The sequence below is a fragment of the Ammospiza nelsoni genome, chromosome Z (assembly GCF_027579445.1).
Source record: "Ammospiza nelsoni isolate bAmmNel1 chromosome Z, bAmmNel1.pri, whole genome shotgun sequence".
Classification (NCBI taxonomy): domain Eukaryota; kingdom Metazoa; phylum Chordata; class Aves; order Passeriformes; family Passerellidae; genus Ammospiza; species Ammospiza nelsoni.
The window spans coordinates 72,432,535-72,458,569 of NC_080669.1; the positions used below are offsets into that span (position 1 = coordinate 72,432,535).

A 26,035-nucleotide genomic window follows, 5' to 3' on the forward strand; every position below is an offset into this window, starting at 1 on the left:
TTAGGTGAAGTATAACTCTTTTAGCTTTCAGAATTTCTATTTAACTATACTTTGTTCAAACAAAATATATCTTGCCCAATAAAATACAGTTTTATTTAAATTTGGGGTTTTTTTCCTGACTGTGAAAGTAAGCCTAGGTATATGCTATTCCTACAAGATATTAAGTCCAGCAGATTTTTCAAATAAAAATGTATGGAGACTAAAGATAAAATATTGCTAAATAGCACCTGTAACCACTAGATCCAGCAAGGAATTATTTTCTCTGTAAAAAGCAGAAGAATAAATTCTATATACTGGGACTGGTAAGTGGCAGACATAGCTAGAAATTCTTGTGATGTTATTTTATAGTTTGTGCTAGTGACATTCACCAACTCCAAGAAATTTCTTCACAGTAATTTTCACATTTTTCAGAAGCAGAGGGTTCTGGTTTTAAACATGGAAAACAGGATACAGATTGAATGGACAAGAAGATAACATTAGACAGTGATGTAAGATTAGTTAGTTAAAGTAATATGTAGGTATTACCTTTATATCATTGTATAGTAAAAACTAACACCAGTTAGTTACAAAGGCAATTTCAAAAGTTGTCCTTTCATAGAGGAAAAATGCTCATAACATTACTTAATTCTCAGATAATTTTTACATAGTCCATAGTTTATAGTTCTGTTTATGCTGTGCAGTTAAGTGGGTAATTTTATTATTTAAATGTATTAAGTTAATTTGTTTTAAATGAATTTTCAAAGGAAAGCTTCAAATTATCTTATTAAGTTCTATGTGTGTGAGTGTTTTAGAGAGCTTGCCATAACTCATATTATATGGAGTGAGGATTTCCTAGATAATTAAAAATATTTCAGAGCTCTGAAATTCTCTCCTTTCTTGTTTTGTGTTGGTTCTTTCCTTTCCCCTTTTTCTTTCCTACCCATGTCTCTGTTTGAAAGGACTTCTTTTGTATCTGACAATTAAGACTATGTTGCAGGAAATTTCCTGCTTTTTTGTGAATATGTGATGGAAGAGCTTGAGTGTTATGAACAACCACATCTACTATTTTAGAGGCTACCTGCTAATCATCTGACAAAATATGTTAAAATTTTCTGTGTTTTGTTTCAAAAACAGATTTTTTTTTTAAGTGTCCACATAGAAACTGTAGTTTCTGCCTCTGTGTTAAACACTACTCTCAGTGCTAGTGTAAAAATGTTTCAGGTAATTTTGTTGGTCTGGTTGTAGGGTTTTTAATTAGAGCTGGCTTAGTTGTATCACTGATATGGAAACAGAGGTGTTTTTAGTGAATAAGTGCAGGGTTTTTTCTGCCATGCAGAAAGGTTTAGAGTTTGAGTTAGTTCTTCTCCAGAGATTTCTTCCTCTGTTAAGAGAATATGGTAATAGCAAAGAAGTCATCTGGCTAGTGAATAAGAAAAAAATATTAAAATCTTGTGTTGGTTTCTTAGCTCTAGAAGGGAAACATAATTCTAATGTAATGTTTGCCCTCTACAAAATATGCACGGCTTATCTGAAGAGTCAGTGAAATTTCCTCTTCTGTTTAAAATTTTTCTACAGTTGTACTAAAGGTTGTATATAATACAAAACCAGAGCTCAAGGCATTTCTTTTCTCTTTTTTAGGCACAGAAATCATGGATAGAAAGAGCATTTTACAAGCGAGAATGTGTCCATATCATACCCAGCACCAAAGACCCCCATAGGTAATTGCATGTTACTTGTATGAAAAATGAAAGTTGGTTTAAAAAAAAGTGAGTCTATATATGTATGCATAGTATGGATATGGTATTAGTACTGTAAACTTACTCAGAAGGTGTTTGAATTACATCTGCAGTGATGGATTCCTATGGGAACAATTTGTTTACATTTCAAAACTTATTTCATAAGAAAAAAAATAAATCAAGGGTGGATCGGCATCTGTGTTTAATTTCCTTATCTTCTTAGCTCAATATTCAGTGCACTGAATATTTACCTAAATTGGATACATGACAACACTGTTGAAAGCAAACAGATGCATTAAACTAGCAATTTAAAATTTGTGCAAATCCATGCAAAAGCTGATTACTTGACCTGACGTTACTTGAAGAAAAGAGATATTCTTTAATTTCATTTTGTACATATTTAGAACAAAGCATGATTTTTTTTTTAAATACAGAGGAGTCCAAAGTAAACAAGACACAGGGGAAAAAAGGCAATATATATACTTTGTTGCTTCCATACCTAAAGGCTTCAGGAAAGGAATCAGCAGAGCTGAAAAGAGGTTGGGTTCTTTTTGTAGTTTTTTCCCTGTCCAGTTTATACACGCACATGACGCGGGTTTTCTGTTTGTTTAATGTCATAGGTGTTGCTGTGGGCGTCTGACAGGCCAACACATTGGACAGCCTCCAAGCGCCTCCGTTACTCAGAATGAGAAAAGTGAAACCAGGCTGGCTCGCAATGACATCCAGTCGGAGAAGTGGTCCATCAGCAAGCACACGCAGCTCAGCCCGACGGACGCCTTCGGAACCATTGAGTTCCAGGGAGGAGGCCACTCCAATAAAGCCATGGTAACCATGTTTTTCTCTTAGATAGATAATGCTGCTAGCTAAAAGTCAGCCTTCACAAAGAATGGACAATGCTCTTTCTTAACTTCATGCTAAAGTGTTATTGCCTGTAGGACTGGAATGTATGTTTTTATGTGTCACGTGTCAAAAAGTGGGTGAACAAAATTAACTGTAAAAGCTGGAGCGCAGTGCAAGAGGAGCTACCTTTATGAAGGCTGAAGGCCTTAATGTGCTGCTGTCTTAATTTCATTCCAATGGCTACTCATTGCTCTTTTTCTGAAGGGTTTTAAAATTCATCTATGATTTCCCATTCCTGGCTGTGTCTGACAGATTTTAAAAATACCAAATTCCCATTAATTTTCCTCCAGACATGTATAGGAGGTAGATGTGTATAGGAAGTATAGGTTCATATTTCAGATTTTACATCTGTGTAAAGCTGACAGATTTTAAAAATACCAAATTCCCATTAATTTTCCTCCAGACGTGTATAGGAGGTAGATGTGTATAGGAAGTATAGGTTCATATTTCAGTGAAGTAAAAGGCTCCAGTGTGTCTTATCTAGGAACTACAAAATGTCTTGATCAAGTAGTTACTCCATCCCTGTGGAGTGGTATCAAAGTGCATTGATCTGAAGGCTTTGCTCCACTAACTTGGAGATACGTTTCCAGCACACACACTAACCCATGAGTGTATTTCTTCTATGTAATATTACATGAAAGGAACAATCTCTCTGACTCTATCTAAACTGCAGAACCTGGATCTTTGGGAATGACAGAGGAGCATGTGCCTAGGACTTCATGGCCAATACACTGCTTTGGCATTGAGGCCAGAAGCTGAGCTCCTGGGCACTTTGCAGAATTACCTGTGCAGCAATCCAGTGCTGTTTTCTGTGCATGAATTCTTCCCAACAGGTGACTCAGGTCTGTCATAAAAAACAGAGAGAAAGACAGTGGAAATCTCAGGTATTATGCTAGTGAGGGCAAAGTATTTTCGTCAGATGTGTACAGAAGTGCTGGAGTTGAAGTGACTTTTGAAGTGGATGGTTCTGTTTGTGCAGATGGATTGCTTATTTGATAGAAGCTAGAAAGCACTGCTGCACCAAGAAACAGAAAATTAGGTAGTTTCTCTGAGAGTATCACAGTCATCATATGTTCAATTGATAACCAACCACCTAAAAATCTGCAAGGCCAGAGGTCCAAAGATACAGTAATGAATGTTATTAACCTTATATGGATCCTTTGCATTGGATCAGTTTTATGAGAAGGGATAAGAGCTTTTTCAGTGATGTCCTTGAAGATTGCTATAAAGTAATAAACAGCTCTGCCCAGACAAAAGTAGTCTTGGAGAGCCAAGAAATGATAAAGGTTTTATGGAAGCTGTTGACACCAATTCTTTTAGAGGATTTCTCATATTTGCTGGGATTCTGATGTCCTGGCATAGTGCCAGAAGAGACAGGACACACTCTAAGTTTCATGCTGTGTGCTCAAAGAACTACAGTTGAAGTGCAACTGAGGAGATAAAACTGGAAGTCAGCAAAAGGGAAAGAAAATCATTGTCACAGAGTGCAGTCAGGAGTGAAACCATGAACAATTCAGAAAAAAAGAAAAAAAGAAAATGGAAAAAGAGACTTAAACTCCCAGAAAACTAAATAACAATTTAAAACTTAGGGATAAAGACAATGCATTTGTTGCTGGAAATTCTCCAGATTTATTGTGTCAAAATAAATTCTCCAGATTTATTTTGTCAGAATAAATAGAATCAAGAAGCTGCACATGCCATCTGTTTGTAATCATTAAACCCCACCTAAAACATGGGAATAAAACACATTCTCCATTCATTAAAAAAAGCCTATAGAATCTCCTGAAATTTGATTATTCCACTGGTGGGAAAAGTGCTTCAAATTAAACAATCCAGTAAATATCTCTCAAATGAGTTTTGTGATTGCTTTCCACCAGTGAGGAAAATGCCTTACATAAGACCAAAACACAAACAAGGAGGCTTGCATAACAATTTAAATTGAAATGGATAAAATAATTGTGTTATAATGTGTTTGCCACAAAAGCAACATGAAGATGTCCTTGTGTTCATATTTCCATGCCCAAACATTGTTTTAGGGTAGACTATGGTCAAAAAGTTGCCTAACTACTTTTGCTGTTTTATTAATAGAAAGTTAAACTCCTACCATTGCATTTACTAGGTACTAGGATTTTCCCATAATAAAATAATAAAATATTACAAATAATAAAATTTTAAAAATCCAAAGGTTTCTGTGGAAGCCAAGAATTTGATCAACCAAAGGAAACCACCAACTTTTTCAGCAGAGGAGGGAAAAAGGAGGCTTATTGATAAAATAAAGCTTGAAAAAAAAGGAGTGAGTACATAGTAGCTACTGGAAGTATTCTTACTCGGCTGTACATTCTCAAACCCAAATGCAGAGAATCTGATCAGTGTAGATAAGGGAAGAAAGATAAAGGGGAGAAAACATGATAAATATTTATAAAAATGTTTTTTTATACTGGCTATCAAATAATGCTATAGCATGTAAGCTGGTTTTTGCTGGCAATCATGGTAAGTTTATATTTTATCTATTGGCTAATAAAATAACCTTACAAAGCAGCAAGATTTGGCAAGCTGGCGAAATCAAGAAAATCCTCAAGGGAAAAAATTGGCATTAAATTTTCCACCTATTCCCTATTTTATTTCCTGAAATGGATGCCCACACATGAAAATCACTAAGCTAAGGAAACACCGAACTGAGCAGTATTTTCTGGGTCTGTGCTAACAGCAAAATTGTTAAATTGTTCTGAATTGGACTTCAGAGAATTGGGTGGGGTTTGTTAATAGGAACCATAACCTTAGATTTATAATTTGGAAACCGGGAGTCAATTAATGGAACAGACTAGTTCAATGTAAAACTGATAGATAATTGTTTTCTCAATTTGGAGTAACAGAATTAGATTTTAATACAAAATATATAGTAAGTGTAATAATACTTTCCATAATAAAATATTATATCAGTTGCCACCAGACAACAACAAACAGATCTTTAGCTGTGAAAATGAAAATTATATTGACATTCTAACAGAACATGAGGATTTGGAACAAAACAACAAAGATATAGGTTTACATATTGTAAATAGAACTTACTGAGCCATTAATTTCATTTCCACAGCCACGCGGAACAAAAATTCCCTAAGAGAATGACTTCTGCTAATGCCATGGAGTTGTTAAAGTATCTTCAGTGCAGCTCCATTATCCTCCTTAAATCAATCATACAAATAGCTTAATAATTTGTGCAGGATATTATATAGAAACACATAGGTGAGGTTAGGTAACACTGGTTAACAGGATCAATTACTAAAACGGCCTTTCCTTCCATTTCATGCAACCACAGATGATTCTGCAATAAGACTGTGGTATTTAGATCTCTGTCAATCTCATATTTTCTTTACAAGTGACTCATCCCGTTAATATGTAAGAAATGCAATTAACAATTTTGCTTGTCTGCAATTATTTTAGTTTTATAGCAGATTTTCAAATTTAACAACTGTAAAAAGATGTGAGAGGCATGTGGATGCACATAAATTTTATTAATAGGTTTTGCAAATAAAATTGAGAAAAATTCAAGAAAGCTAATAAAATATTATCTGCTTATGATAGTCAGCTCTTTGCAGCTTAAGTAACACACTTATCTAACTTTATACTAGCATTTTATTAAATCAGAAAGCAATTATCAAACTCATGTGAGTGATTCCATTCCAATTAAGGGCAATATTCTGAAAAATTTGCAAATGTATTCTGTTCATCAGTGTACCAATTAAGACAATCTTGCAGAGATGCATTGTGCACTGCACTTTTGAGCAAACTAAACCCATTTTTTATAATACACTATCTGCCTTTAGACGCACACACACACACCCTTAATGTTCTCTCATTAACTGCTGGGCCTGGATTGTCTATAAACTTCTTTAAAGGATTGCTCTTTGCAGAACTAAAATTTCCTCATGGTTTTTCAGGGTTAAATGGAAGATGGCTGTTTGAAAAGCCTTTGGTGAGTTAAATAGATTCCTCCTCACTGAATGCATTTCAATTATACATTTCATATGCAGAGTAAAATCCTAAAATAAGTTTGCAGCTGCAAAAGAAAGGAAGTTTACTTCAGTGTTATCTGCTTAACTTTTCTTATGGTGTAAGGAAACATGAAAAAGCATCAGTAAGATTCCAACATTAACAGTTACTTAACCAAAGTTGCTAATATTCAGATCCTTAAGACTTTATTATTTGGAAGTCAGTCAAGGAAAAGGTATTTTTCTTGGTTTAAAATGCATTGAGTTTTATAAAAACTGTATTAAAAGGATGCCAAAAGTCATCAGGGCTTTTGAGAAGAAAAAAAAGATAATCATATCACTTGCATAAACCATGAAAAGACAGCAAATATTGTTTCTGTTATAATAAATTACTTCTTAAAAATATTTACATAATTTAAAAGATGGTGTTCTACATGGAGAAAAAGGAGAAATAACACAGAAAAACCTTTGTCCAAAGCCCATTTAAATCAATGAGGGTCCTTTCACTGATTGTTTAGTGGAACTAGGATTAGGCCTTAAGGTGTAAGAGGAATTAACTTAATAACTTATACAGAACCAATTTGGTTTCAGTCTAAGCAGCAGAGTTTTTGTTTAATTCAGTGAGAATTACATCTAATTTTTTTTTTTATTTTTTTTTTTATGAGGATCACACTTTTGGGGCAAGAGGTGGGAAACCAGTCTTTAATTTGAAGGTATATCTGTGATGGTAGAAACTTATTTAAGTTACCAAAAAGAAACATAGAAGCAGTGTTAGAATTCAGATCACAGAATGTTGTCTGAATAGATTTACTTTCAGAAATACAACAAAATTCTGAGTCTCTTTAATTTATTCACTGATGGTCTCATCTGCAATCGTTCACCAAGTACTTTAATGAGACAGCTGTGCTTAAGTACCAGAGTAGTAATTCTCTTTCTCAGGAGCTTTGACTTTTGCCCTAGAGCACTGGAGTCGAACTTGGAAGTGTCTGGCCTTTTGACTGGTGGTGGGCATAGGTATGTTTTAGAGAACACTTGACAAAAAAAGTGAAACAACAAATGCACCCTTGCTGACTACCACCGTGCTGGTCTGGGATGAAATGGGCATTGCAGCTCGAGCTTGATGCTTTGTCCTTTCTCATTCTGTGTTGATGCCAGTCGGGCCAGTCTGTAGGGTTTGTGATTCAGAACTGTACTTTTGCTTCCTAACTTGCTCTGATTTGCCAACACATAAAAACTGAATTCTTGCATCCTGTCCATATACTTCTCCCATAAAGAAAGGGCTAAATCATTCCCCATTAGAACTGGTAATTTCTACAGCTGACAGATACCCCAGGCATGGAAGTTCATAGCACAACAGCATAGTGGTTTGGCTTAGATTCAAATTTTGTATCTTTATATCAAATTGTAACCTCCAGAGGCTATAGCAAGAGAATTCAGAAACAAAAGAAATACTCATTAACATTCTAAGCAAAATCTGATAGCAATAAATATTCTATTACAAGATTGGAAGACAAGAATTTTTGTTACAGGCTAAAGTGGCCTTAAAGGTAAGATTTATAACTTAATGTAAACTTTTAAAAATAGGGCAGAAGAATTCTCTTTTACTTATAGCTAACCTATTAAGTAATGGCAAAAGAGTAAATTCAAGTATGCCAAACTAAAAATTCCTTCTCTAAGAGAAAAATTTTTCAAATAGCCATAAAAATTGAATGCTGTGTACAAAAGAAAAATCATGTTTGGCGTCCTTACCAAAAACTTCTAAACCACTAAATCTTATCTTACTTGATTTAAATTTTAATTTACATGAAAGAACCTTAGATATTTATTTTTCATTAAATTTCCACTTTGTAAAGTAAAATTATACTAAGTGTAAAGGGGATTTTCTTGTAGTATAAAAAGCAAGCAGTTGCTTCTAATACAAATTGTCTACATTTCAAATAAATGCAAGAAAATACTTCTTTTGTAATCACTTTATAGATTTATATTTATTGGAATTCAGAGGTCTTCATGTATAAGAAGAGTAACACACAGACTTAAGAAGGTAGGGACAGTGAAATCACACATTCTGAGGTATTTTTTTAAAAATCTAAAGAATAAAAAAACAAAGAAAAACGTAGTCACTGTCCAGATTAGTTAATACACATCTAATGCCATTTGTGCCTTCATCTTAGCATCATCCCAGATGATGCAACGGCATGTTTTCAACATATTTTCAACATATGGCCATTACCAGTATGAATTCACCTTAATTATCTTCTGAAGACTTGCAGTCTGTCTTCACCACAAAGCAGAGTGAGGTACCAGTGATTCCAAACCAGAGGCTCTGTAGTTTGACCAACAGAGTTTTCATTTTGGCCCCATGAAGGATGCTGTCTGTGAACACCTCCAGGTGCCCTTTGCAGCCTCAAATCTCCCTTAAGACATGAAAAGGGGAAAAAGGATCATTCTTCTTATTCCACACTCTCTGGTGTGTTAAAACTTTGACAACCCTGAAATCCCAATTTAAAAACTTTTAATGTCTCAGTCTAGTCAGTGGGATCAGGTGCCATACAAGATTTTATTTCACACTGGAAATTGCCCGAGTAGCTACTGAGGAGGCAGTTCATCTATATTAATGAGCTTGACAGACATGAACACTGTGTTTTTATGCCCAGTAGCTGTTGTGGGTTTCCCTGGCTGCTGCAGAGAACATTATTCAACATTCACTGGGGTGAATGTGCATTCCCAAGTTCTTAATCAGCTTTCAGTTTGGCTGCACTCCCCCGCAACTAATTGTGCAAACAGGCTTCTGCTTCCAGAAATGTTACCAGTAGATGTTTACTGTGCAACAACCCATTCTTGCAAAAAATACTGTTTATTAGTAGTTTCCTCTGGAAAATGTCAGGTCCTTATTTCTTAATCAACTAGAAAGGAAACCACTTTACTATCATATGTTTTTATTATTATTTTTATTTTTCTTGCTAAAAGATCATGAACTTTCGGCAAGAAATACTGATTAGATGTGTCAAAAAGGGACAAAATTATAACAAAATATGTATGGATATTATACTACCTGGCATGTTGCATTAAACAAATTAGGATAAGTTATTCCACAGGCTGAACACCAAGGCGTGCACCTGATGCCTGTGCTGACAACCCATCAAGGGAAAGACTGCTGAAGCTGCTCTATAGGTATTGATTCAATCAGAAGTTTGACAGACGAGTGCTTTCTGCAACCTATTTTGTTTTATTAAGAGGGTCTTCCAGATCTTAGCAAATATAGAAAGAATTTTTCCCGTTTTTGGTACGTAACTAGAAATCAAAAAATTATTACGTGCCCTGTCATGGGCTTTGTGAAACAGCAACAGAAAGAGCAGGAGAAAGGCTTGTAACAGAGAGAGACATGTATTTGTGCAACACAATAGTGCTGTAAGAATTTTGAATGCAGTTGTTATCTTTGAGCACACACAGATGGGTATGATCTCCCCTGGCACAAATTGCTGCATGTGTAGCGCAGAACAGCCAGCAACTGGAAATGCAAAAATTTGTTTCACAGCTCTTTTAGGATCTAGAGTTTTCTAAGGCAAGATCATGAAATTGTACATAGTTAGCATTCTTTCATCTGGAAAGTATCAGTTTGGTAGTTTTGCTCAGTTTAAACCTATGTGTGCTTGAAGAATGGGGTTTTATCCATTATTTCTTACCTTTTGAGGGTTTGACTTCAGTAATTTGAAAATGAGGTGTAAGTTAATACAGTTGTGACCCTGACTACCTAGGTCACCTTTGGCAGACCTCTTATATTTTTGGTCCAGCTTTTGCATTTATAAATTGTAAACATTAATCTTTCAAACATTACTAAGGTTTTTAAAACAATTAATTTCTTAATTTCCTAAACAAAGAAAATTGTCCAGCCTGTGAAGTGCTAGTGTTCCATTATTCCTTGTTTCTCAACTAGGAAACAAATCATCAGGTTAGCAAATAGTTACTGGTTTTGTCATCAATAAAGTGATCTCTTGGGCACAGATAATATACATTAGAAACCAGTGGGTATAACCAATCTTCTTTTCTCTACTCTCTACTGTTGCCCTTGTTCCTGCAGTATGTACGTGTGTCTTTTGACACAAAGCCTGACCTTCTTCTGCATCTGATGACCAAAGAGTGGCAACTTGAGCTCCCCAAACTTCTCATCTCTGTGCATGGGGGCCTTCAGAATTTTGAACTTCAGCCAAAACTCAAACAGGTCTTTGGAAAAGGACTTATTAAGGCTGCAATGACAACTGGAGCATGGATATTCACTGGAGGAGTAAACACAGGTAAGAGCAACATTGAAAAAAAAGCACAGTGGCATCTAAGAGACTTCGTCACAAAAAAAGGTGGGGAAAGTAGGAATTATGACATTAGAAAGCCATTCTGTGTTTTATTTTTTAGTAATTTCTGTACTATCTGAAAACAAGAAAATGCAAAGTTCATACCAACCTGGCAGCTGGTAGGTATAAAACAGAATAAAAGGTTCACTACAGTATGAAAAGCACACTTTGGAGCTGAAAATAAAACCTTCTGCAAGGCAATTGTATTAGTATATCACCAAGGAAGACTTTTATAAGGTCAGCTGTAAGCTGCATGGAAGGACTACTAGTCAAAGTCCAGCTCTTATTACACAAAACCGAAAACACTTTCATCCAGAAAGGACATGTGTTTTATTTAGTCAGGTGACCCAAAGCATTAAAGGAAAAAAGTTCTGGGTTTTGGATGTGGTGGGAAACTTCTTCCTTACTTGTAGAGAGTTCAACCTAATTTTTTGCTATTACATTTTCATCAAGAGCTATATCTGCCATTTCTAGTCAAAGAGCATCTGTGATACACCAAACACGTGTCCCAGAGATGCAAGACAGCAGCTGGCCCAGCACTGCTAGTAGACAGCATGTACACTTTGGGAATAAGCTGCAAAACATAGATCCCTAGACAGAAAATTGTGGCATTGACATCTCAGTTACCCTCCCTGGAGGAGGCAGAAAGGGGGAGAGATTCGGGGAAAAGTCAAAAAAGTTCTGCTACAGAGAATTGCAAAAGGTTTTGAGCTAGGACATGAACTTGTAAATTCTTTTGTCATTCTCATTTGCTGCAGTAACAAAGCTATAATTTTTACTTTAGTAAGAGTGTATCTTGTTATTGTCTCTGAAAAACAATGTAATCATTCTATCATTAATTTTAGTGCATGGTGGATCAACTCCTACATATTTGAATATAAATGCTTAACAGGAATCTTGGACTTGGTTTTCAGAGCACATCAGATTTAAAGCAGTACTCAGTTTTATCACAGCAGCACTACAAGTAGCACAGAATCATAGAATATGTTGAGTTGGAAGCAACGAACAAGGACCAAAGAGTCCAGCTCCTGGCCCTGCACAGGACAGCCCCAGGAATCACACCATGTGTCTGTGAATGTTGTCCAAAGAATTTTTGAATTCTGGCAGGCTTGGTGCCTGAAGAAAGCTAAGAGGCATAGCTTTTGGAGTGTTAGAGAAATAGACACAAATGTAATATGCCTCATATCTCTTTAAAATAAAGAATAAAATCAGATTAAATTTGATCTGTGCAATCTAGTGGTAATTATATTAGTTGTCAGACACTCTTGTCATGGTGATGGGAAAGATAGATGTAAGCTTTATGTTAAAATAACATCAGAAAAGTGTACGTGTTGTACACTTAATGCAGTTGATTACCACAGCAACTGTAGAAATCAAAATATAGATTTTTTTTAAAAAAAGGACAGATGATAACACTTGTACTTGGCAAATGCATAACTGCTTCCTACTGTTTTTCAAATCCTCATATTTGCAAATGCCAAAACAATACAAATGAACCAGGAAAGTCATCATAAATGCTGTTAGAAAGGACTGCTTTTCCTAGACAAAACAATGTAGTGCAAGTGTCTCTCTGCTGTTTTAAAAACAAACTATTTAAAAAGAAATTTTTCAATGTCAGTAATCTCTCATTGTTGTCTTTAATTTCTGGAGGAAAGCAGTTGATTTCTCAATTTCTAGGTTTTCAAACTGCATAGCTGAAAATTATTTGTGAAATCATAAAATCTGAGAATTTCTTGGTACAGTCTCTTTTGTTGAAGATGAATATTAAAATTGAGTTTCTCTTAATGAAAATTATAACTGAAATGTGCTGAAATACTCCTGTTGGACTGAGAATCAGTGACATAGGAGAGACAGAGCATACCTGGCTATAAACATGAATGTTGTTCTGAATATTCATGTCATGCTGAAAATTGATTATTCTAAACAAGATAAATTTTTGAAGTCTGGGCAGATTTTCTGCTTCAAATCCTTCAGGCTGTTGGATAACAGCTTAGTTCATAGCTGATGGCAGGTATACAGGGTTGGGATTTTTTAACCTTCCACTACAGGAATAATACTAGACTCAAGGACACAGGATGCGTTAGGTTGTGGGGAGTTTTCTTACATTTACAGTCATTTACAGTTCAGAAAACTAAAACCAAAATCCTAACAATCCTATTTCTATCTGGTCATCTTGAAATAGTGAAATTTAAACAACATGGAAACTCAGCAATTGAAAATCAGATACCATCTGCAGCAAACCCACGGGTCTGCTTCAGTGCAGCCACATTCTAAAAATAGTTGTTAATACGTAGATTAAATTAATAATTAAAAATATTTAAATTATAATTTAAAATATTATTTAATTTAAAAAAAAAAGGAGAAATGACACTTGTCCTTTGCACAGAGATACCACTGAAACACTGCCAAAGCTGGTCTAGGGTAAGCAAGAAGCCCTTGGAAGAATGCTGGGAAGTAGCCATTCTCTCTGTACTAATTTCTGTTTTTTCACTGATTCCCAGGGTGGGTACTAATACTCTGCTGGGAGCTATCTCAGGTGACTGAGTTTGTTTGGAAAGAGTGGCAGAATAGCTTCATCACAGAGTAGCATAATGATGTTTTCACATTTCCATCCCTGATTGGGAGCATTTGTGTACGAGCTGCACTTCTGAGGGAGTTGGGGGGCGGGGAGCACAATTAATTCCTATGCTTCTTTCTGTGCCTGGAAATACACAAATGCTTGCATGCACATATGAGCACAAGTGCAGACAAATAAGCGGCAGTGAACAGTCAGCATTTCCATTCTTCTTTCTAAAGCTGTGTATTTTTTCCTATTACTTCATTTAGTAATTTTTGGATTCAATAAAATAGATTCAAGGAAATTAATAATAAGAAATAGGACTGTATTCATAGTTTTACTTAATTGTAACAATAGGCACAGGTATTCCCTAAAAAAAAACAGGTCTATACAAAATCCATGTGATAATGAACGAAAAAGACATAATTATGAATTTCTGTTTTATGCTCCTTCTTTGCCAGGGGTCATTCGGCATGTTGGAGATGCCCTGAAAGATCATGCCTCAAAATCTCGAGGGAAGATCTGCACCATCGGTATAGCTCCCTGGGGGATTGTGGAAAACCAAGAGGATCTGATCGGCAAAGATGTAAGACCTATATAGACATGGATGACCTCCAATATCTATAAATCTTCCAGTTATTTTTCCTGTCCTCTCCATCCCTCACTTAGCAATTTCTCTTAGAAATCTTATCTGCAGCAAAAAGTCAATATATACACAGATTTTCCATTAGGGTTGATGGCAGGTTTTGCCATGGCAGCATTAAAAATTCTGTACTGTATGTTATTTAAAAATAAATTATCAGGGCAATTCATTAAAAGCTGTTCTTAAAAATATATCAAAGCTTCATCCTTAGAACTCTATGAACCCAGAAAGGTGCTTAAGAAAATACTGATTGCAAAACTTGAAATCTGGCTTATTTTCAAACAATACTATAATGCCTTGGTTTCAATTCAAATTCAAAATTTCAGGCTATCCTCCTTAGAATATATTCCCTCCACAAATTTTTATTGATGTAATTTTGAAAGATCCTATTGGGTGTTGTAGATAAGAGCGACCTCAAATAATTCACCTTTAGCCACTTTCTGAAGGACAGGGCCAGGTGTTTCTCCTCTTCTTTCACACCATTCTTCTCTTTTAATATTGTAATACAGTAAGATTAACTCCTCAATTTTTAAAGGAATGAATAGTTCGTCTGCACTGGTTATTTGTTATCTGAAACTTTTCTGAACCTATTTTGTTCTCTCTTCTGGTTCATTCCTGAGAAATCTGTCTGAGAACTAGTGACTAACTGTGAGTGGAGGAGTTTTAAATCTGCATGAAGAACTTCTTCCTGGTCTTCATTAGCCTAACACATTCTTCTCTGTATGTTCTGTATCCATGTCCAAGTTGGGAAGGGGAAGAAGATTCAAGTATCTCTTAAGTCAGGGGAGTTACAATGAAGTTATAAAGAAAATTATCCAACTGGAATTTTTTGCAATCCATTATGAAAGTGCAACTCTTAGGGGGAAGTCTATTAGCATGGAGTTTTGTGCTCTAATACCCCAAAAAAAAGCATGATGAGACTTTGCCACAGTAATACTGAGTCACCAATGAGCTCTTCTGAGGTGCAGTGCAGAAGGTAATTAGCAGGAAAAGATAATCACAAGGATGTGTTGTATCTCCTTAAAGAAGCGTAATGTACACATCATTTTCAAATATATAGTCTTTAGTGATTAGGCATGGGGTTCTGGAAACATAAGAGGAACAAAGTTAAGAAAAACCTAAAATTAGCCATGAATTTTCAAACATCTCTATTCCTTTATTACTTTTTTCCTCCTGTTGCAAACTTACCTCAGTTCTGAGGCAGTCACTGCCTGTTTAAGGGAATCTGGAGCCTTCTTTTGCAGAAAAAGCTAAAAATACCCTTGATTTCCCAGATGTTCCAGCCAAGTGGAGCAACTCCCCTGACTTCTGATTTCTTTAAGCAATGCATTCCTCTAAATATCCTTCCAATTTATCAGGAAACCAATAAGTTTTACGGTAATTTTATTTTAAAATAAACAACTTTTTTTTTAAAAAAGCCTTTCTGATTACATCATAAAAGACTTAAAACTTACTCTGATCATCAGATACAAAATGAAAAAAGTTTAATATAAAGTTAGAACTAATTTGAGTAGGGTTTTCTATTAAGGCAGACACAAGTATGTCAGTAGGGTTACAATTACAGGGTCATCACTAAGACAAAAATATTTCAAACTCTACCTTTGATAGACAACATAAAATTTATTCTCTCAACCTCCTGGCCGAAATAGTTTTATGAAATTATTGATCAATGGCATGATGTAATGCTGAAGCACTTCTGGTTTTATCCATCTCTGATGCACATGTAATGAAACTGCTTTATGCTTACTGATATCAAATTTCATCTTCCATTTAATTACCTCATCAGCCTGTTTTATGAAGACTTTAGTCCACTGAAATATTTGTAAGCTTTTCACCCTCTAATCAATTCCAAATCCCTTACACCTATGTCAAACAGAATATTACACAGCTTGAGGTAGGCCATTTATGTCACTAAATCTTCTTAGTAAGAGCCTTCACAAAAATTACCTTTTCCTTCTCACTGTTTTCCCACGCTTCCCCCCAGCTTTCCTCAGTTACTTATGCCTCAAAGGACTTTCTCTCTTATTGAATGCATGCAGTTTCTTTAGAAGCATTTGGTGAGGAAGCTGTTTTGGAAGCTTTTTAAAAATCAAAGTGTGCTATATTGACTGGCTCATTAGAGGTGAATGCTGTGAAATGAACCGAGAAGGGGAAATGTAAATAGTACCCTCAGCATGTAAAATGAATCATCATTAAGCAAGGAACAAAGGCCACAAAGGATTATACAAGGGGGGGGAAAAGTCTACCAGTAGTAAAAGACTTGATGAACTCTGGCATCAGTGTGGATTTATGCCTATATGCACTATGTCTAGTTAAATTATGATCAGAACTGAAGAGTTATGAAAACATACCCTTCCAGCATCAGATAGAGGCAGAAGACTGTTGTGGTCATGGGTTTTGGAGGGCCAGGGGGTGCAGAGGGGGAGCTGTGGTCATTGCAGGTGCCCCAGCACGTGTGGCCTCCCTGTGCTCAGCAGAGGTGCTCCTCTGCTAATGCCTCAGCCTTATGGATCCAGGAGCCAGAGCTGAAGGCTTTAATTGTGTTTACCAGCCCTTCCAAGTCAGTCAGCCTTTGGGAATCCTGGGGGACTTCCTCAGAGTCGTAAAGAAAACTGACCAAGTTAAAGGAAATATTATTGCTGTTAGCTATTTGTTATATTGTGATGTTTAAAGATCCCTAAAGATACATGTCTTACTCCAGTACTGTGAAAGCAATATATAAGAAAATAGTGCAATTCTTAACACTCTCAGATTCTAATTTAGAAACAAAGGACACAAGGGAGTTAGTTGCCTTATTTCCCCATATCTTCTGATAGAACTGAGAAAGCAAAGTGGCTTGCTCAGTCTTGTAGAAAACTGTGATTATAAACAAGTTTCTTCCTACACATTGAACCATTCTCCCTTCTAAAAGAGTTCACTTTGTAAGTCATTGTAGTATGAATGTCTCTATTTTCAGGGTCTGTTCAGTCCTCATTTGGGTTTAATTCCAAGTCACCTCAGTAGGAGACCATGGGCAAAGATACAGACTGCCATATTTGTAGCATATGTGGAGAATTTTTGAGCATGAACCAAAAGGTCCTGGAACCTCTGCATTAAATCAGGATCTACTCCGTTCCCTGGTATGCTCCAGAGGAACAAGGCTGCAGAAATGGCTTGATTTGAACAACAGCTGCCGCTCCTTGGGAAGCAAGGCATGCATCTCTTTCTTTTTCCATCACTACTTTGAGCTCACTGTTTGTCACAAACTCTTTGCCTCCACATAGACTGCTCAGATTCATGCACTGGTTCACAGGGCACTTGCAGGCTCGTTGTCATGGTGAGTTACCCTGAGAGATTTTTCAAGTTTCTGTGTTGAGTGTCATGTGCCTGCAGAGAATCTAAGGAGATCAGCAATGCTTCTCATTCAAGCTCGCTGCCACCTCAGGGTGCAAAGGCAAGGGCTGGGGTCAGCCCAGCCACTTACCTATTGACAGAATTCCCTCAGCCCATGCAGCATGAATACTGCTTCATGGCATGGCTGCTGTCACATTCATTAAACTCTATTTGGAGAGACTGTCTTGAGCACAAATTATTCCTTTCATCTCCACAGAGGAAGATGTCAAGGGACATTATTCCCTATTCTCCCTATTCTTGTTGCAGGGTTGGATGGAACTTTAAGCAATCTGGTCTAGTGGGAGGTGTCCCTGCCCATGGTGAGCGGTCTTTAAGGTCACTTCCAGCCCAAACTGTCATGCAATTCTATATCTGTAAAAAGAGGCTGAGAGCACAGCTTAAAGTCATAGCTTTTCCCAACTATTTAAATTGCTTGTAAAATGCAAGGGATTGAAAAAAAAAAAACAGAGGAATGGAAACTGCAAGAGTCAGAAGTCACAAATCTGCTGAGCGTTGTGGAAGAGCAAGTAACCTCAAGGAAGTAGCTCAAAGCCTAGTGTGTTCTTACTTCCTGAAGATTTTGTTTACCCTTTTCTCAGGAAAAGTCTCACAGTGTGGTCTAAGAAAAATTTATTTTTTAAAAAAATAATTCAGATGTTGAATTGTGCATGCTGTGAACAATTCAATTGAAAATAATTATAGTCTCATTTTTGCATCCATTAAATTTATTAATAATGTAACTCACCTTGTACCTAAGTGCAGAACAAAAGCATAGCTTCCTAATCTGTCCTGCAGCAGCATTACTGAGCCAATATATGAAGGCTTCAGTACTGCAGCTCATTGGAGCTGCAGATCAAGATGTCACAGTTAGAAGGTTTTTAGCAGTGTACTGATATTTGCTGAGTCATATGCAGCTGTAGAATAAATTGCTATGAATGGGTTACCTAAAGAAACAGCATTAGAAAAAATTGAGCCAGAGCTATCACCTGTTCTCACAGAGTGTAGTGCACTCCCATGCTGTTGGCCAGCTGCCCTCCAGGTCTTCTATTCCCTCCTTTTGCAGGACAAAGAGCTTACAGAGTACCCTTTACATGACAGTTTATAACAGCTAAAGAAGTTTGTGTATTTCTCCTTGCTGGCTAAGAATTGATCAAAGTTAGACAGACATTTGCAAATGAAAATAATATATAGAGAGAGATCTCTGGCTAAAGAATTGCTAATACATATTATTTTTAAAGAATTGTGTCTCAACTGGAGATGTCTTTAGAATTACAGAGAGAGAAAAGCTTAGGAATAAATCAATAACCTATTATATTTCTGTCTGCAAGCATCTATGTCAGATTTTGAGTGTACATATTTGTGCATTAAAAGCACTAGATCTGAAAACTTAATGATATCAGAAGTCTGAAAAAAATTCCTTGCAAATGAAGGATAGTTCAGCTGAGTTTTCTAACAAGTCCTTATATCACTTCTTCAACTAGGACTTCATTTTAGGGATTTTCTGTTTTGTCTCTCCAAAAGGACAAGACATACATAAGAAAGGCAAGGAATAGTATTGCTAGAAAACCTTTGAAGTATCAGTCAGAATGCCTTGACACAACACCAATTCTTTTGCTGTGTTAGCACAGTCTTGCTTATGTCAATAGACACCCACCAAAGCAGCTGACAGCCATATGTGGCCCCATGCTATTATTTGGTCTGTCTGGTAGCTATGAGTGGGATAATTCTGTGGCAATTTACTCAGTCTGCTGCACAGTTTCTCCTGATGAAGTCAAATCAAAGGAAGTGAAGCAAGCTCCCCATTGAACAGAAAATTTTTAGAGCTGTTGTCAACACACACAACTGCCCTTTCACTGATGCTAGGAGTGGGCCAATAGTTTTTCCAAGAAAATTGAAAATGGGATGTAATAACATGTAGACACCTCTCCAGGAGCGGAACTCACCTGTATTTGTGTATCTCCTGTGCTGGTGGTTCTGCATGAGCCAGCACTGGAGGCATGATGCTGGGTGGGGTCTGTGAAGGACAAATCAAAGAATTTGGTCAGAGCAAGGTGAGATTTTACACCAGCTGTCCAGATAGTCAGCATCAGACAGGGTGTACAGTGTGTGTGTAGGCACCCAGACCTTTGGAGCATTAGCTGGATTTTAAAGGAAGCAGTGAACATTGATACTATTGAAACAGATTACCATGGAAAACCTTTAAGCCACGTCTGCATCTGAAAGGGAAGTGTTAAGGTCATTTTCTACTTTACACACAAAAGACAGTAGTACTCAAGTGCAGTACTTTAATTTTGATTTTTTTTTCTTTTGTTTCATCTTGTCAGCTCATATCTTGTAATTTATTTAGTTCAGACGCTCTTCTGTTAAGTGTACCTTCTTTTTCCTCTGTCTCTAAAATGCAGGTGGTCCGACCATACCAGACGATGTCCAATCCCATGAGCAAGCTGACAGTGCTCAACAGCATGCATTCTCATTTTATTTTGGCTGACAATGGTACTACTGGTAAATATGGAGCAGAGGTAAAGCTTCGTAGACACCTGGAAAAGCACATTTCACTTCAGAAGATAAATACAAGTGAGTAACATGTTGTTTGTACTGCTTTATAATTGCAAAAACCACTCAGTTTAAAGAAGCAATAATTCTGCACATTTGGGGGAGTGGTTCTACTGTCTATTGTGACCATGATCTAAGGAAAGCAAATAACGAACAAAGAAAATAAAATTATATTTAAGAGTGCAATGTGTTTTAGACTGCACAGCAGAAATAACTGGATTTGTTTCTGCTAAGTTTCAAGCAGTATTTGCTAAGTTTCAGATTCCGCTGAGGTCTTGGGTAGCCTCTCTTCCTTAGAACTTTGTACAGTTAGGTTCTCCTTCATTTAGTATAGAATAAGGTGAAATTAGTACAGTTACAGAAACGGGTAACAAAATGTAAGGGAGAGTTTTTTATTAAAAATGTTTTCCAGGTTGAAGAAACACTGATATTTATAGGCAGTGAGAGTGTTCCATAAAAGTGCTGCTGTACCTTTGCACTGTGTTTATTAGTTTCTTCTAGGCAGCTGTCATTAGCCAAAGCCAGAAGCTGAGTTATGAACCTAGGTGTTCCTTCCACTTCATCTTTTGCAACTCTGATGATATCACATCAGACCAGACTGAAGCCCCAGTTTTCTCTCAAAGTTATATTTTTTTTCTTTTCATGTACTACTTTCATACCTAAAAGAAAAAATAATCACCTAAGTAAGCATTGTGCATGGATAAAATAAAATATCATATCTCACTACTAACATTATTATTTATGTAGTGTACCCACGCTTGATGCTTGATGTAGTGTACACATGCTTTGAGATGGGGACTTAATTTCAATTAATGTTTTGGTCTTGCAAATTAACATCAGTGTTGTGCCTCCGTTAGATTTCCTTAGGAATAAAACAGATCTAGTTTTTCAAAAGTGATCATATGCAGCCTTTCTGCTAATATTGAAACATGCAATTTTGGGGAAGGGTGAAACTTTTTGTGACATAGGTACATGAAACTGGAATGAGACTAGGAAAAGCATTTAGCTCTCAGACATCAGATGCCAAGGAATTACAGGCAGGCACAATTGGGTGAACATAAATCAGAATGCTCTTCATGCTTGATAAAGTTTTCTGTATGATGAATACAATCTTTAAATTAAAATGTTGTTCCACTTACAGCCTTCAACAGCACTGCATGAACTCCACTCACTACAGGCTTATTGTTTTTAGGCTATCACAGTTAAATTGTTTTTTCTCAGAGTACTATATAGATATGCACAAAATGCATGCACCATAAGCAGTGGGTGCATGCCTGGGAGCTTCCTTAGAAAATGAAGATGGTGTAATCTAATCCTTGCTTGACCAGCAGCAAAAAGGCACTTTTTTTTTGTATGCCATAAATGGCATATCATGAAAATACATAAGATTGTGGCATAAACAGCAGTTATTTTGAAGGCATTTAAAAGAAATATGTGAGCTTTTATAGTTTACATCACAACATTTTGGTGGTAAAATCTTATCTTAAAAAATAAATCTCTTTAGAGAGATTTAACTAAATTCAGATTTGGTCAAGAGGCTTATCTTTTAAAAAGTGATGGATGAAACTATAAACTTTGGTGGTTCAAGTCAAATGCTTGCTTGACTTCTTCAAACATCTAAAAAAGTTAAGAACTTCTCTACTCTGGTTTCTTTCTGCAGTATGCCCCACAAACAAAAGTAAGCACCCTCCTTTTTCACTTTCCTCTGTGACAGAGACTGTCCACCATTTAACCACTCGCTCCCTTTCTCTCTTATAAACACAAAGATACTTGGATCTCACAGCACTTCCTCAAAATAGAAACGTGAAAAAATTGTTCAAAAAGAAGCCTGCCAATAAGATTTGTACATCTTGGTTCAGTGGCATCCAGAATGCTTCTGCAATGTTTTGTTTTTCTTTGCTTTAAAAGACGGTGACTGAGTCCTGCCCACACTCTCGTTATTAGGAAGTTGACCATATGGATGAGAAAGACCACCTGCCTTGTTGGGTCAGCCAAACAGATGGCCAATTTCTGATGCTTTTCTTTACCCTTATTTATAGCAGAGCAATGTAGATCCTCCATCCTGTGCATGACTGGGCTTTGCTGCCAAGGGATTTTTATCCAAATGGGAGTCTGTGCAGCCATGCATGTATGTCTTTACTTACCATATTCCACTGGCAAGCATGTGGAGTGAGGAAAAATACTGACAGCATCACAATTTTCTTTGTGAGAGGCTCAGAAAAAGGTGCAATTTTTAGTTAATCACTAAAAAAGAGAGTCTGCTCTAGAAAACAGAACAGATTTAGGAACTCGTAAACAATTGATAACTTTTTATTTCACAGCCTGCCCCTCAACAGTAGTGCTGAAAGTAGATTTTATTCTTATTTTTAAGCCTGCCTGAGTTTGACACGCTAGGCTTGTCATTTCTTCTTATCTGTTTTCATTTGCTTTAACTTTGTTTTTTTCCAGTGCAGTGATAGCTCTGCTGGATATTTGGGGTCACATATAGTTCAAGCTTTAAACTTGTTCTCATATATTAAAGACTCAGAAAATGGCATTCCCTTCATATAGACTACAGTAGTGGCAGTCTCTTTTATAAAATTTAAGACTAAATTGGATCATTAAATATGTCAGATAGTCTTAAATATTCTGTTAGTCTTAGGTTTTTTTATTCCTAATATGGCATCATTATTAGTAATTCAGCAGTATCCAATGTCTTGAATCAGTGTACTATAAAATAAGAATAAGAACAGGAATAATAATAGGAAGAAGAAGAAGAATCTCCAATTATGCCCCTTACGAACACTAGGGAAAATATTTTATCGAGTATTCTGTTTTCCACTACCTTTTTAGGTTTTACCACTTGTATTGCTCTTATTTTGTCCTCAGCAAATACTCAGGAACTAAAAAATAGTTTTTGGAAAAGCAGAAAGTGACATTTGTGGCCCTGAGCCTGCAAGTTCAGCGCAGAGTCACTCAGCTGAGCAACTACCTGGAGGTTAATTTGATGCTTTAATGCTCAGCACAGGTTTTTCTTATTTTCACAAAGGAAGACTATTTTAACACAGCCCAGCAACCATCTCTTGAAGTGAGCCTCAAGTTGTCTCAAAGTCCTGGAATTTCAAAGTGCATCATTTTGAAGCATGAAATTTTGAAAATAAGAACTTTTCTAATAGTGTTTTAAGATCAAAAGGAAATATTCAGAAATGCTTCTGGTTTCCAATTCAAAAAATATTTAGGTCCTGGACTTTTTGCAGAATTTTCAAGGAACAGAGATCACTTGAAGATATACACTGGAAGGAAGGAAAGATATCTTTGTAACTATCTCTGCCATAGAGTTTATTTATATAGCATTACATGGTTAATTCAGTAGCTCATGTAAAAGTTTTTACATTGAAATAAGGAGTCCATAGTGTTCAGAAATATTGCATTAATGAGCAGAAGATTGTCAGGATAAGGGTATAGAGATTTTTAACACAATAAAATGCCCCAGCTCGATAGGGAGATGCAGAAATTGGAGGGCAGCTGTGTTTCCATTTCTGGGCTCTCCTTATACTGTTCCATGGCAGGAAGGGATCCATGGCATGTCAGGCTGATGTAATCCACCACTGCCAGTTTACTGATTTCTGATTCACTGCTTCTGGAACTGCTCAAGAGACTAAACTTTGTCTCATTGCCTTGGACACAAGACAGCTCACAGCTGTCTGTAGAATGACAGATTACACATAGACTGGAACTGACTTCTGAAGGTCCCCAGTGTGAGTCTCTTCTCAAAGAGAAGTATTTGCAATGCTGAGTAAGTTTATCTATAGCTTCATTTGGCTGATGACCTCCAGTAATTAATATTCAACCTTCATTTAGCTGATTTCCTCCTATATTAATATTCAACCTACTCCAATCTATAAGGACTCCAGCAAAAGGTTTACAAACTTTCCCCAGCCCCAGTTGGGGGATATCCCCAGATAACCAGCGTGTTATCTGAAGCTCACAAACTGCTACTTTTGGACATTTTCCCCTGAGAGAACCTCACCCTATCAAGAAAAATATGGCTCAGACACCTTTTTAACATCACTGCAGGTTGTAGAACAGGTATAGGATAACTCCTTAGACTCCTTTTCAAAAGGTTAAACAAGCACTGCTGTCTCGAACTCTCCTCCTTAGGTATATGCATCTTTCCTCTGGATCCTTGCCAGTTTCTCCTCATCATTCATGGGTAGCCCAAACCTGCATCCAGGGCTGCAGCTACAGCCCTGCTAGTGATGAAAGAGTGAGCATGGGGTAAGGGCCCACACTTGGGACACTGGTCTAATGCAGCCCAAGTGCCTGGCATGCTTCGTGTGCACCAAGAGTGTGCTGGTGCCTCACATTCATACAGTGGGCACTCACTGTAACCCTAACTCCATGACCTAAGGATATGGTTTTCTGCAAGAACAAAAGATACTCTGAACAGCCATAATTTACATTGGAATTGCCTTTTAAGAATTAACACAGAAAAACTGCAATTTATGTGGGATTTTTCAAGTTTGGACTTGATTTTCCTAAATATCATACAAGTCCTTACTGTCTTTGAGACCTAAAATCCATTTAAAACAATGAAGTCTAATTGATTATCTTTATAAAAATAACTAAAAGTCATTAGGCATCCATCCTCAGGACACAGTCTGCCATGATGTTGCAGCCTCTGATTTAATTATTCTTTTTCTAAAGTTCATGTGCATCCCTCAATGTCATCTTGTCTACACTATTGCTTGGTTGGAGTCATTCTGAAGTGCTATGTTTCAATGCTAAATTTTATTCAGAATGAATACAAGGACTTTCTTCTTTTCTTTCTCTTCTCCCTGATGCCTGAGAAGTCTTCAGTACATTGTAAATTTTTTATACCCTTTACAACTGCTTTTTCCAAAATATTGTATACTTAGACTTTCTTTCTAATGGGTCACAATGGTGCAAAGAAATGTTTCCAAAGAAGCTTTTTGGAGAAAAATAAAAAAGACAGAATAATTTTCACCAGTATGGTCACTGGTTTCAAAATGAATGCATATCTTATGATCACTCAAGATGTGGAAGTACAGCTAGTCTATTTTTTCCCCATCCTGTGGAAGTACTAGTGGTCAATACAGAAAAAGAATTTCGTATGTCACCAAACAGATGATGTAATCTATAAACAGAGAAAGGAAATAAATGAAGTAATTACTAGAGATTACCTATTGCAAATTGTGCAATTATAACATTCCTGGACACTAGCAAACTATTTTTCCAAAGAGCTGTAGAATGGTCTGGTCATTTGCTAAGATGTACTTCATTACCATTTCTGCAGAGCATTGCTGAGTAATGCAATAGGCACATCAGTTGTACCTTGAACCAGAAATATAAAAGAAATCTGTCTACAAAATGTGCGTTGGAAGCTACAAGTCATAAAATATTCATTCCTGCTACTCCACAGATGGTTAGATTAGAGTAATTACCAATGTAGCAACTCAGATAATACATTTGATCTGAGGTCTGTTAATCATTTTCAAACAAATTCCAATAGGTTGACATGCCGTGGGTTTCGCTCATTTTGTGATTACACAGAACAATGTTTTCTCATTAACAAGTGTGATCTAGAATTACTTCATATTACATATAAAGGGCCTCTACCAGCACTTGCAGAATCTTCAAAAATCCTACCTAAAGCTTGTCCCTTTTGGCTCCAGATTCATGTTTGCAGTTTTATAATATTCATTTAATTTCATTCCTTCTGTTTGCACTATGGCCTTCCTTTCACATGATATAGTTGTTGGTGTTAACTGACTTTTTATTGGTGCTCAAAGTATTCTCAAGTCTTTAAAGAGCTTACAGCACGGTTGCCAAGCACTTGCATCACAAATGCTTACTTTCCTTCTTCATATGAGCGCTCTTACTGGAGCAGAGGAGCCAGACAAGGACAGGGATTATTTATATATATAATGATCATTGCACATTGCACATTGCATGTATGA

The 26,035-nt window shown here is 36.5% G+C and overlaps 1 protein-coding gene across 1 annotated transcript in view; it reads left to right on the forward strand.

Moving 5' to 3' along the window:
* The window catches only part of TRPM3 (transient receptor potential cation channel subfamily M member 3), a 417,168-nt gene that overhangs the window by 275,481 nt on the left and 115,652 nt on the right, over positions 1 to 26,035 (forward strand). The window contains exons 2-6 of the mRNA XM_059491854.1: positions 1,618 to 1,697; positions 2,336 to 2,540; positions 10,683 to 10,896; positions 13,969 to 14,093; positions 19,925 to 20,096. Of these exons, the coding sequence (XP_059347837.1) occupies positions 1,618 to 1,697; positions 2,336 to 2,540; positions 10,683 to 10,896; positions 13,969 to 14,093; positions 19,925 to 20,096 (796 nt within the window). The remainder of the gene's footprint in view (positions 1 to 1,617; positions 1,698 to 2,335; positions 2,541 to 10,682; positions 10,897 to 13,968; positions 14,094 to 19,924; positions 20,097 to 26,035) is intronic.